Below are 13,262 nucleotides of genomic sequence, written 5' to 3'. Positions count from 1 at the left end.
CACGCACGCGTGCCCTCGGATCAATCGGACGTAGTGCTGTACAAGAGTTAAAAACTATATAAATACTGTTCGTTTTCTCACACAAACCGCTCGTTTCGTGTCTTAGGCCATCAGTGTGTACTTACGATGGGGGATTTTTTAATTTGGACTTCTCTGTGTATGCTCTTTGAGGTGGTGACCATAGACCTGCATTATGTGAGGCACGGACAAGAACAGTTTGACCTAAAATGATCAAAATTGAGTCTCCAACACGATCTCATGGTCATGCATATAAATAGTACGAGTTTGCAATCTCGTGGAATGTATAAGCCAAAATGAGTTTTGGCATGCGTATGGTACGCGGTTTTTCGCGTGCATATGAGACGCACTTTATGGCGTGCATATGACACGCTCTTGGGTAGGTTTAGGGTGGTGGGGTGGGGGGTTCGTATGTATAATACACCATAAAGTGCGTATCATATGCACGCGAAAAACGCGTACCATAAGCACGCCAAAACTCATTTTGGCATATACATTCCACGACATTGCAAACTCGTACTATTTATACGCGTTACAGAATCGAACAAGGATGTTAAATTAATCTAATAACCACTATTTTCTTCCCCAGAAAAAATATGATTAAATTACAATATTATACTTTATTACTGGCACATTAGATGGACGCAGCACACAATGACATATTGTTTGGTTTGGTTCTCTCTTTTTTCTTCTTCTTATTATAATTATAAAAATGGAGAAATGTGTGGCTAAAATATGTATTCTGCAGTTATAGGATCAGAAGTGGAAGTTGTGGAAAATTCAGATTTATAGATATGTTGACTTGCGCTTGTATACATTTTGGCTTATGAATGAAGTAGTCTTGAAAGATTTTGTCAATTTAGTCCTCACCTTACTGTGCAGGCGGCTTGACTTCGTGAACAAGTATGATTCTCATACTATGCATTGTAGCTCCTCTCTGAATCAGATAGTGACAACTGCAGTCATGTGAATTAATCTAAACTGTGAATAACATTGAAGAACACAGAGATCTAGATTGCTATCACTGTGAAGTTATTTTGTCCAGTGGAGAAGGGCAGAAACTCATCAAGGTGTGACACATTGAAGTGCAATATGTGAAATATGTTCTCTGGCCAAGGGGCTTTTTGGCACAAACAAATGTACGTGCTTTATTCAAAGTTCTTTGTCAGATATCACCATCACTCAGTCAAAACCAACCCCTTAGCCTTTAGCAGGGGTGTCTTGAGCTAGTCTTGAGCTAGTTGCTCTCAGAATACAATAGATTATGCTTGCATGCGAGCCAGACGAACAAAAGCTATTTTTGGCGTCCTGTGTTTCATACCTTGTGGCAAATTATCACATTTCTATTCCCAGGAGATGATACAACATAAAAGACTCTTAATTTATTTCTAAAGCTTTGAGATTCAATACTGTAACTGTAACAGAAACATATGTTTGGAGATGGATAAAATATTAACAATTATTTTAAACAAAATCTGAATGCAAGAATATACTGGACTATTTTTACTTCTGGTTCACACAGACAACACCCCATTTAAGAGTTTAAAGATAAGTTGTTTCATGTTCATTTACAACAATGTCACAATATCCTCAGTCTCACAACAACCCTGTAATAATTTGTATGAGTACACGTTATTCAAAATCTTTTAATCCTGAAAGCGACCAAACAAACATGATTTAAAATTAATATATTGGCCAACAGGATTTAATTTTCAGATTCATTTTTCAGAAGATCAGTGAACAGATTAATTCAATATATTTCATATCACAGAGATGTAAATACAATATCCTTTTAAGCTTAATCATAAATCATAAAACCTATTGCACAGTACAGTGGGTATTTTTTTAAATATAAAAATCATGTAAGAGTAAGTGAGATACTTTATTGTCATTGTGCAAGTACAAAGACATTTACAGCTCTCAGAAGCAAGAAACATTTATAGTTACAGCTCTCACAACAAGAAACAAAAATGGTAATAATCCATTTGATTATTACATTATATAAATCTATATTTTCATGGTCATTATCTCAATTTTATTAGTCTTCAGTTATATGGACTTTAGAGATAGAACAAGTGTCTTTTGTAATATGTGTCAAACTGTCACTGTATTCAAGGACTGTCATTGTTAACCCAAGCCATTAATTTTATAATCTTTGAAGAAACTGTGTGGTGATGTAGTAGGAGGGATGAGACACTCCCTGCACCTATTGAATCACACCTGGGGTCGAATGCTATATAAGAAGCATCTCATGACCTTAGATCATATAGACATAGTGTCCATTCAACTCCCTGGGAGTTAAACAGGTATCGTATACTGCTTATTTACACTGATATCTATTGCATTTTCTCCTAAATAACTATAAAAAACACAAATCATTATAAATAATTACCATCATTGTTATTGTAACTGTTACAGATGTTAAGGTTGTGATGTTGGATGACTTGACTTTTAATCAGGTGAATTTTTCTCATGTTCTGCCTCTACAGCAGGAATGATGCTGTGCCTCTGCTTATGTGCACTGGCTCTCGTCCTGCAGCCTATTCACTCAGCCTATAACTGCTCCACGGTGTATAACAGGGTTCCAGGTGGGTCTGTGACCTTTCAGATTTGAGAGAGTCCTCCATTCTCTGCAATTTGCTCGACACTAAGACACTTTCTTTTTGTTTAGACAACAATGATCTGGTGGTACACTGTGGCACTAGTATGATCTCTCTGGAGGTAAACCTGTGCTCCGCTGAGTGGGCAGGCTTTGACCTGAATGGCCTGGCCCTGAACGGGGAGCGCAATAACGCCCAGTGCTTGGGCACCATTGACACCACTGTGAACCCGCCTGTCATCCGCTACCAGCTGGCCGTCAACCACAGCCAGGAGAACCCATGTAGACAGTCTCTGCAGGTGCAAAGATCTTTTTCTATGTCTAAGTTTAAAAAACATAATTTCCTCCTTTTTAATCACAGTTGTGGTGTGGCAAATACAAAATAGATCATTGATAAAAGCAGTATATATACAAATTATTAAAATAATTGTTAAACATAAAAAAATTGAGGAATATGTGTAAAAACAATTTATATTTTAAACCATGTTTATAACATTTGCCTAGTGATTAAATTTAATGGTGATTAAATGGTGTTAGAAAATATAAAACCTGCATATACTTATTATACAAAAATATTGTGATGTAAATTTTAAAAAAAGTGACATAAAAAGGGACTTGTACAACGAAGTGACAAAAGCTAAATACACACTTTACTATAAAAAAATAGTCAAATGTAAAAAAGTCATAGAATTTGTTTTAAAATATATTATAATTATAAAACGTAAATATAATAGCCAAATATTTATTAAAAAGACAGTGAAATGTTACATATATATATAAACCTTTTTATTTTTGTACATTTCACTACTTTTATAATTATTTGGATATTATACTTTACTTTTTTATAATTATAATATATATATATATATATATATATATATATATATATATATATAGATGGATGGATGGATGGATATCTAATTGAATTTTCCTTTGCACATTTTTAGATTGTGGATGAGGTGCCCAGCTCATCTAGTCCATTCAGCATGTTCTCCAGCATTCAGTCCGTCATTATCACAGGATACCTTGATACGCCCAGCTCCGCAGAGGGTGTCATCAGTTACTCCACAGACCTTTACTATCACTTCTCTTGCCGTTATCCACTGGAATATCTCATCAACAACACTCAGATCGTAGCGTGAGTATTCAGACATTCATCCTGCACTGCGCACTTCACACACTGCAATCACCAACAAGAGGATTGAATCAATACTTGATTTTTCATACAGGTCATCAGTGTCAGTGGCCACTAGTGACAACAATGGAACTTTCATTGACACTCTCAGCATGGGTGTCTTCAATGCAAGTGGAGATTTGTGTTAAATGCTTTACTCTGAATTCAAAATGTCACATTTTTACATATGTTTTTGATCATTTTGATGCCAGAACACAGATTATACCAGCCCTTTGGTGGTCCCGCCTACTGGATTAGAGCTGCGCAGAAAAGTCTATGTTGAAGTAAAGGCTGTCAATCTAACTGGAAAGTAAGAACACTGCAGTTTTCTTTTGGACAGTGAAAAGCTTGTTTCTTAAGAGTTTTATAAAATAATGAAATACTATTTTCTGTCTTATTTCAGTTTTAATATATTGCTGGACCACTGTTTTGCAACGCCATCCCCCTACAATCGCACCAACAACATTCAGCACAGCTTTTTCACAGGGTGAGTTACTCTTGATTCAGAATCCATGGCACTGCAATGTTCCATTTGTTAATATTAGTGAGTATGAAAAAGAAGTTTTTTATCTTCTTTTCTTTCCTATTTTTTTGTCTTTTTATTTAAAGAAATTAGGTAATTTTAGGATTAAAATTGGTTTAAGGGAATAAAAAAATAAGAATGAATAGAAAAGAATAAAATAAGTTCCTGGTCTATATATTAGGCTATATCATATCTATGAAGTAATACATTTAAACTATTTGCGAATAATATTTTATTTAAAAATATGCAAACATTAACTCTTGTTTGTATGTCTAATATGTCAAAAATGTAAACATTACATTCAGTTGTGAATGACATCATCACCGCCTTCTTTTAATCTGATTGGCCTTCATTGACGAGTGATGTTAGACCGCTCAGGCAGAACATCCTGACCACCAGACGGTCTGTCAACAAACAATAAACAGAGCGGTACTTAATATTTGGCCATTTAAAATTATTTGGGGGGAAATGGTGGTTACGGCCCTTATATTGCTGTGATGTCATGTGACTTTTGAGGTTGTCTGGTCCCGCCCTCACTCCAGTGCAACTACATCAATGTTTCTCCATTGTTTCATCACAGATGCATTGTAGAGAATCGGACAACAATGCTTTATAATGGGGTTGCCACGTTTTCCCGATTTTCATTTGAAGCCTTCCGCTTCGTCGAGCACCGTGATCAAGAAAAGTCTACAATATACCTGCACTGTATTCTGCGACTTTGTGAGCCAAACAAGTGCCAAGAATTGCTTAATGTAGGAGTCTTTTACTGTTAGGAGAGAATGATTCAAATAGAGTACCACTACTAGTATACCTAATGTCAGCCAATTAACATGTCACTTTATTTTACTTGTGCAGCCTTGCAACTCTAATAAAACACGACGGCGGCGGGCCCTAGAACCTTACGGGTCAAAAGCCAAAGAATCTGCCACGGTCTCTGTGGGTCCTCTGTACACCGCAGCCCTGAGTGAGTCAATCACGTTCACACATGAATCCAGAATGAGACCGATCTGAGACCCAGCTTGTTGTCAAACATATAGAATTTTCTGCCATGCTTAACTACCTGTTTTGATCTAATCTTTTTGATCCTGTAGAGAATGATGTCCCCACTGCATCGGCCTATGGTATGAGACTTTATTTCATTTAAAATATTGCACTATGATGTGTCTGAGATTCAGATGAAAATACTTGAAACTGTATGAAAGCTAGACAGTAACAGCACTGCTTGTTTTCTCTTGTGAATCAGGAGGGAGTGAGCCGTTGAACAGGGACAATAATATGAACGTGGCTGGAGTGGTGGTGGGGGTCATTTTTGCCACCGGCGGTGCTGTGTTGATGGTTATGGCTGGATGGTTTGTGCTGAAGAAGTTTTTCTGGGCCGGCGGTCTGCCTCGGGCTTTCCACTAAGAGATCCATCAACTCGCCATCTGTTTTGCCTTGAATGAAGCTTAATTTGATATGCCCGATAAGACGTCTGATCACATCACGGCATCTGCACAAACCAGCAAAGAACCACTTTGTATAATGCCTATTTAGCATATTTTAATCTATTTAGACAGCACTGTGTAGACCCCATGCGCTTGGAAGAATTTGCATGTAAATGCAAATACTGCATAGTATCAAGAGTTTAAGATGTTCATTTTCTGAATAATACCGTAAAAGGTATGTAGGTTTTGAGAGGAACAAACTGTGGATGTAATCGTTTTGATCACACTTTGCTTCTTATACACCTTGCTTGTATTAGTCCAGGGGTTTTCAAACTTTTTTAAGGACCCTCTTCATAAAATATAAAGGCAGCTATTTTGTCATGTATAAAGACCCGTTTATATTGTGTGACAATATATTAAGCATGTTGTTTTCTGAATTAAATAATTGGCTTTTAATTTGACTATTAAAAGCAAATGATCAATTATGTGGAAATATTTGTAAAGTTTTATAAGTACCTACTTTTAGATGTTAAATGAATAACAATATACATATTTTCAATAAAATTCAGATTTATTTGTTAAACATAGCTGCATAATCTTTGACAGCCCTAAAAATCTTCTTTGTTTTTCTTTTCTTTTTTTTCGTAAAATAGATTTCTTTTACAGTTCATTTAGATCTGCAGACCTTTGCGGTCCAAAATCACATTTTGAAAATCCCTGTGTTAGCCAATGACTTGCTGCTTCCCCATAATTTAATATGACATAACAATTGTCTAGATGTGATGTATTTAGAAAGGAATACTTTTATTAATATACTGTAGTTGAGGCAATAATCAATACAACATATATTCATTTCAAATTTGTACAAATTGATCTTTTTTATTTACATGGTTTTGTCTATGAAACAGTATATCCACACATTACACAACATATATTTAATAAAATGAAGAAAGTTTTTCACTTCAATGGTTTTCGCTGTACGTCATACAAGGTTCTTTCTGAAAACTGTACAAACAAAAATACAACAAGTCTACAAAAAGTTACAGGTCACAATGTACAATCCAAACATAAGGGCTGTTATTTACATTAGTTGCATTTCGGATAGGAATGGAGGTGTGCTGTTTAATTTAGAGTGTGTACGATGTCTTGTAACAGGGCAGTGAGTCTAGTGGAGAAATCCTCCTGTATGGACTCTATGTTTGTCTGATGGAAACCAGATGACTCACCATGACTCTGGTTTTCTTGGAAAGCGATCATCTGTTGGTCTAAGTTTGAAATAAACTGTTGATTTCGAGTTGAGGAATTTTGGCAGAACTGATCCACTTTTGAAGCCATCATATCCCTTGAAGGCTGTGCTGAGGCGAGATGGCCTACCAAAGCTATCTTCAGTGCTGCCACCTTTCCTTGTACCTCTAAACTGAAGGTGCACACTTCCTGTCCCAGCCTGGCAGTGACTTCCTCCCAGAGTTCCTTTCCACTGCTGTCTCTTTCCTCCTCTACTGCCTCAAAGGCTTTTGTTTTAAAGTCCTCAAAGGCTGATGTCCTTTTCTGGTGGCTTTCATCCAGAGCTTGCGTGATCCTCTGCACTGCCTCTTGATAGAGTGTGGCTTCCTCTGGGTTCAGTTCCTGGAGGCTCAGATTGAGTTTATCACAGATTTCCTGAGTATTCGACTGGAGAGCGGTCTGGAGCTGTTTAGTGAAGGGGGCCAGAAACTCCTTGACACTGGCCAGAGTGTGTTTTGGGTGGCTGGGGTAAGGAGAGAGTCTCTCCCTCAACTCAGCAAGCTCCTGCTTTAGGCGAGCCCTCAGCCGCTCAGACTCCATGCTCAGCTTGTGTCTCAGTTCAGCTGCCATGGGGTTGGAAGAGTCCTGGGAGTAAAGGTCACTGCTCACTACCTGGTTCTTCCACATACCACTGCAAAACAGGATCAGGGGTCAATGACTTACAAGAGCGTCCACGATAAAGAACTCTAGTTTTAAACACTGGACTCGTTGTATTCATGTTGATTTCATATGGTTTTTAAAAATGTATAACACATATTCTAGAAAAGTTTCAAAGTAATAACTCTGTGGTATAACCATCCGGTAAAAATAAATAACATTTTCCTTACACATTAAAACATATCTTAATAATTACTTTCAAAAATGTTTTTTAAAACCCTTTTTTCAATGTTAAAACTTTTACATTTATTAATTAATAAATAGCATTGCTTTTGTTGAGTCTACCACATGACAAGACCAATGAAATTGAAATATTGTAAATTTCTATCAAATATTGATATATTTTGCCAGAATACTTTTAATAATTTTTTTGGACATTTTGACATTATGTAAAAATAAATTGCAGTAATTTTATTTTTAATATCTGGAAAAAAATGTTTGCACGGAAGAGGTGTTTTCAAGGCATGGCATGTATAAACTGTGTTTTTAATGAATAAAAAAGTAAACTAAATATCATAGAGTAAACTTACTTTGAGTCTTTGGCAGAATTTTTCTTGTCTGTGGCCTGATTTTCTCTCTGTATACTAAATGCTTCTCGACTGATCTCATCATTGAGTGGAAATGCTGAAAAGGAGCATGGTTGCATTAGATAAATGTAATGAAAAATTAAAATATGAATTTGAAAATAGAAATTGGAAAGGCAACAAACCTGTTGTGGTGGCAAAGGCCAAAGCCAACGTAACAAACTGCAGATTCATTTTTTACTGATGAAAGTTGTTTCTGTTTGGCAACAGGAAAAAGACATTGTAATTAGATGCATTTATTTAAATGATATTGACTGTCAATATATGAATATATAACAGGACAACTCAAACGACATTCAGTAATTCATCTATGAAAGTGGACATCTGGCCCTTACCTGTTGAGAAAATGAGAATGTCTTCTCAGAGTCCACATTTAAAGCAGTCCCTTATCAGAGATTTTTGTGCTTTTCATCTGTGTCAACACAAACCACGTGGAGGGTCAGTTTGATAACGATAGGCGTTAAGAACCTAAAGGTATTTTGCTGATTGGCTTTTCAAAGCTCTTTTCCAACAACACAGATTCAGAGTAGCCACAGTGATGTCACACCAACGCCAGCATTGACGTAATTTTCAAGGTCAATGCTACTGGAATATGTTTACTACAAACCAGAGGTCTTTGGACAAAACTTCTAAACACAACTTCGATTTCCATTTTAAAAGTGCGCATTGATATTAAGAAATGGATTTCATACTGGATACTCCCAGGTCTTATGTTGCCTGTGAAGTTCACTCAGTGAACTGAACTACATGAAATTTGGCTTGGTTTTATCAGAAGTGTTGAGTCCTACTTGGCTTTTCTATAATGACCCTCCAGGCTTGCTTCATTATCTCTGTCTCTACGAACAAAGGTGCTGTTTGTTTTTACTTTACTGAATGGGTCCCCTTAGGTTTGCTTTGAGTCTACATGACCAAAGCATGATAAACAAAGCCAATAGCGGAATTCTTTGAACATTTGCTTATTCCAGTTTAGACCTACTTTCTGGCGGCTACATTTCTAAGCGAGTATTAGATGAGCACTAACCCTGCACATGGAATTTTGCCATATAAATGCCATCATTTTGGCTACCAAACATGCTGTTTTGTTTGGTTTAACTTGTTGTTGTGCAAATCGCCTACTACGTCATTGCAACCTGCATGAGTGAGGAAAATAAGTATTTGAACACCCTGCTATTTTGCAAGTTCTCCCACTTGGAAATCATGGAGGGTTCTGAAATTGTCATCGTAGGTGCATGTCCACTGTGAGAGACATAATCTAAAAAAATCCAGAAAACACAATATATGATTTTTTTAACTATTTCTTTGTATGTTTAAAGCTGTAAATAAGTGTTTGAACACCTGTCTATTAGATAGAATTCTGACCCTCAAAGAGCTGTTAGTCTGCCTTTAAAATGTCCACCTCCACTTCATTTATTATCCTAAATTAGATGTGTTTGAGGTCATTAGCTGCATAAAGACACCTGTCCACCTCATACAATTAGTAAGAATCCAACTACTAACATGGCCAAGACCAAAGAGCTGTCCAAAGACACTAGAGACAAAATTGTACACCTCCACAAGGCTGGAAAGGGCTACGGGGAAATTGCCAAGCAGCTTGGTGAAAAAAGGTCCACTGTTGGAGCAATCATTAGAAAATGGAAGAAGCTAAACATGACTGTCAATCTCCCTTGGACTGGGACTCCATGCAAGATCTTACCTCGTGGGGTCTCAATGATCCTAAAAAAGGTGAGAAATCAGCCCAGAACTACACGGGTGGAGCTGGTCAATGACCTGAAAAGAGCTGGGACCACCGTTTCCGTTGGTAGTAAACAAAGATGTCACGGTTTGAAATCATGCATGGCAGAGAAGGTTCCCCTGCTTAAACCAGCACATGTGCAGGCCTGTCTTAAATTTGCCAATGACCATTTTGATGATCCAGAGTCTATAGGGAGAAAGTCAGATGAGACCAAAATAGAACTTTTTGGTCATAATTCCACTAAACGTGTTTGGAGGAAGAAGAATGATAAGTACCATCCCTAAAACACCATCCCTACTGTGAAGCATGGGGGTGGTAGCATCATGCTTTGGGGGTGTTTTTTTGCACATGTGACAGGACAACTGCACTGTATTAAAGGACAACTCTGGTGAGAAATTAACCTAGGGGGAATTAACAGATGGTTACCAAGTAGATGGTTCTGTGGGATGCGTTTTCATGAAAATCGCATGTAAAGTGTTTCATCTCTAAAAACAGATTAGCTTATAACACTTGTCTATGGGGAACAGGGTAGTAAAATTAAATCGCTAGTTAATACTACACACAAGGCTCAAAATAGCCTCACACTAACATGGTAGCATAATGAGGGTCCCTACACCGAAGCATTGAGTACTTTGTAAGTGTACAAACAGTTTAATAAGAAGTAACTTTATAAACACAGTGCATTATGTGTTCACGGACAGGCGCCAGGCATTCAGTGCTTTTTTTCCAGAAACAGACCATATGATATTCCAAGTCACAGTTCATCACTTAGCACAACGCTCGTGTCTTGACTCATCCGTTTTCCAAGATGGCGCCTGTCCGTGAACGTGCAATTTACCGTGTTTATAAAGTATCTTCTTATTAAACTGTTTGTATACTTACAAAGTTCTCAATCCTTCGGTTTGCATGTAGCTACCCCTCCTGCAGTGTGCAAACCTGGTGAAAAAATACAGGAAAAGTATGACCTCTGTAATTGCAAACAAAGGATACTGTACCAAATATTACCATTAATTTCAGGTTTATTACCTTTAATCTCAGGTGTTTAAATATGTATTTGCATACATTGTGATTTCTGGATTTTTTTAAATTTTTAGATTATGTCTCTTTTCAGATGCCTCCATAATTTCTAAGTGGGAGAACTTGCAAAATAGCAGGGTGTTCAAATACGATATTATATATATATATATATATATATATATATATATATATATATATATATATATATATATATATATATATATATATATATATATATATATATATATATATGTCAATTCATTGGTATTTAACACATTTGATTTTCATAGTAGTCCATGTGTGGTTTATATATTTTTTATTTTTGCAAAATTACTACTGCCACATCTGTATTTTATTCAAGTGCAAGTGCTCACAGGGGACCCAGGTTCGACTGTGACCCACGGTGGGTTTCAGATCTGACCTATATCTCTCTAGTCACTCACTGTCATTTCTGAATAAAAGTAAAAGGCTAAAAAATATAGTAAAAAAACAAAGATAAAATGAAAAATAACACTCAGAAGACAAATGATGCAGTAGTACACCATAGGCTATACACACTAAAAAACCCAAAAAACAATTCAATATAATATACAATATTAAATATAGGTTATAAAATAATTAAGTATCAAAAATAAATACATTTTTAACTATAAAATAGTTAACTATAAATTGTCAACAAACGCCGTCATTCATCTTAAAATCATATGATTTGATTCACGTCCTCTGATTGGTTCTATGAAATTAGAGGCTTGTGCTGGAACAGGGGAAGTGGCGATAAGGGTTTTTGCCATTTACCGAACAAATTTCTCTGGCTGATTCTGAGATTTAGCGGGTTTTGAAGTGAATCTTCTTATCACTCACCCCAAAACTAAACAGGCTTTCTACATTTCTCCAGAACTGGATTTATCCTGCATTCATTCACAAATATAGCGACCGTTGGCCTCCAAAAGGTTAATTGGAGACACAGCACCATCTGTTGATGTTAATAACGTTCTTCGTCGCTGACAAAGCATTTACTGTTTGTTTAAACGAATTATTGATGAACATTCCACTTCTTCCAGCGCTGTCTGTGTTCTTGGACTTTGTTCAGTCCGCGTTTGACGTAGCCTATTCATTGAAAATGTGACTGAGTGAGACTCTAAAGGCAGTAGCAAACCTTAGACTAAAAAGAATCAAGTACATAGCAAACACACAACATTAAGTATAGTAAAACATGTATGAGGCAATTCATTCTCAGACAAGGATTTACCACAGCAGTATTTTATGGTGGCTCGAATCCCAGAAAAATGTTTCGTAGCGACGCTTTCTTTTTACAAATGTTGAACCCGCAATTTCTCACCTGGGAACAGTCTATGCTGGGAACTCGTACTAGATCGATGTGCCCAGTTACGAGTTCTGACGTCACATAGCCCGCGAGACAACAATGACAGCCCCATACGGATACAGTGTTTATGAAAGTTGTACATTAAAATCAAATCGTTTAAAATAAAGTATTGCTCTAACTAAGGTTATATCAGTTATCATCAGCTTTTCTGACGTTAGCCAGTATTCAGTACATTGAGCGCAAGAGTAAATTAATACCAAATACATTTCCAAATATCCAAATAATGTAAAATTAAAGGTATAACAACTTGCATCATGTGTGGTAACTTACGGGCCCTAAGTCCCCCCTGGAACATAGCAACTACCTTGTCGTTTGAGTTCATTCTTACGTAGGCAAAAGTGTGTGAAATGTGAAAATATATTACATAATTGAAGTCACCATAAGGTCAAAGTCCACACACTGCTCAAGTAATTCAGGGTCAAAGTTCATTGATTTGGAAGCACTATAAAAATTATGAGGTCATCATAATCAGTAAGCATGTGTAACTGGTGTAAAGATTCTTGCTTTTAAAAATGTTGTTTTTCACTTCAAATTTAATTTTGACCAGTTTACATAATATTATATGATTCCATTTGCACAGTTCGAAGATTGTAAAAAGTTTGCTTATGTAAGCGTTTTGTGTTAATTCACCCTAGTAATGTAGGGCTCTCCTGCAGATTCAACTTTAACCCAGATTCAGCAATCGGTTTCTAGGCTGACCATGGCCTTCTCGCCTACGGGGTGCATCAAAGGAATGAAGGGATGTGAAAAACAAGGTTTGTTGTTTTAGTGACCCATTGCTTGTTTGAATACAGAGTGCTTTCAATGTTCACAGTTCTCCTGCCAAAGTATTTGTAAAAGTACACACAAGTAGAAAATGTCTGATA

The 13,262-nt window shown here is 36.6% G+C and overlaps 2 protein-coding genes across 4 annotated transcripts in view; one reads left to right on the top strand and one right to left on the bottom strand.

The window, feature by feature from the left end:
* Nucleotides 1–6,961, top strand: part of LOC137084556 (zona pellucida-like domain-containing protein 1) — a 71,676-nt gene extending 64,715 nt beyond the window's left edge. For all 3 annotated transcript variants that reach the window (XM_067450845.1, XM_067450847.1, XM_067450846.1), the window contains exons 2-11: nt 2,508–2,606; nt 2,690–2,916; nt 3,565–3,755; nt 3,847–3,919; nt 4,004–4,101; nt 4,195–4,278; nt 4,895–5,066; nt 5,170–5,278; nt 5,406–5,435; nt 5,558–6,961. In XM_067450845.1, the coding sequence (XP_067306946.1) occupies nt 2,508–2,606; nt 2,690–2,916; nt 3,565–3,755; nt 3,847–3,919; nt 4,004–4,101; nt 4,195–4,278; nt 4,895–5,066; nt 5,170–5,278; nt 5,406–5,435; nt 5,558–5,718 (1,244 nt within the window). In that variant the 3' untranslated portion in view covers nt 5,719–6,961. The remainder of the gene's footprint in view (nt 1–2,507; nt 2,607–2,689; nt 2,917–3,564; nt 3,756–3,846; nt 3,920–4,003; nt 4,102–4,194; nt 4,279–4,894; nt 5,067–5,169; nt 5,279–5,405; nt 5,436–5,557) is intronic.
* zgc:162608 (uncharacterized protein LOC100037332 homolog) lies at nt 6,524–8,662 on the bottom strand. Its single transcript, XM_067450848.1, has 4 exons — nt 8,599–8,662; nt 8,389–8,459; nt 8,210–8,303; nt 6,524–7,653 (listed from the first exon to the last, which is right to left on the bottom strand). Exons 2-4 carry the CDS (start codon nt 8,435–8,437, stop codon nt 6,861–6,863), a joined length of 936 nt encoding a protein of 311 aa, XP_067306949.1. The 5' UTR covers nt 8,438–8,459; nt 8,599–8,662; the 3' UTR covers nt 6,524–6,860.
* Nucleotides 8,663–13,262: the final 4,600 nt, after the last annotated feature.

This window comes from Pseudorasbora parva, chromosome 8 (genome assembly GCF_024679245.1).
Source record: "Pseudorasbora parva isolate DD20220531a chromosome 8, ASM2467924v1, whole genome shotgun sequence".
Taxonomy (NCBI): domain Eukaryota; kingdom Metazoa; phylum Chordata; class Actinopteri; order Cypriniformes; family Gobionidae; genus Pseudorasbora; species Pseudorasbora parva.
This window is presented reverse-complemented; position numbering and strand designations above follow the sequence as displayed.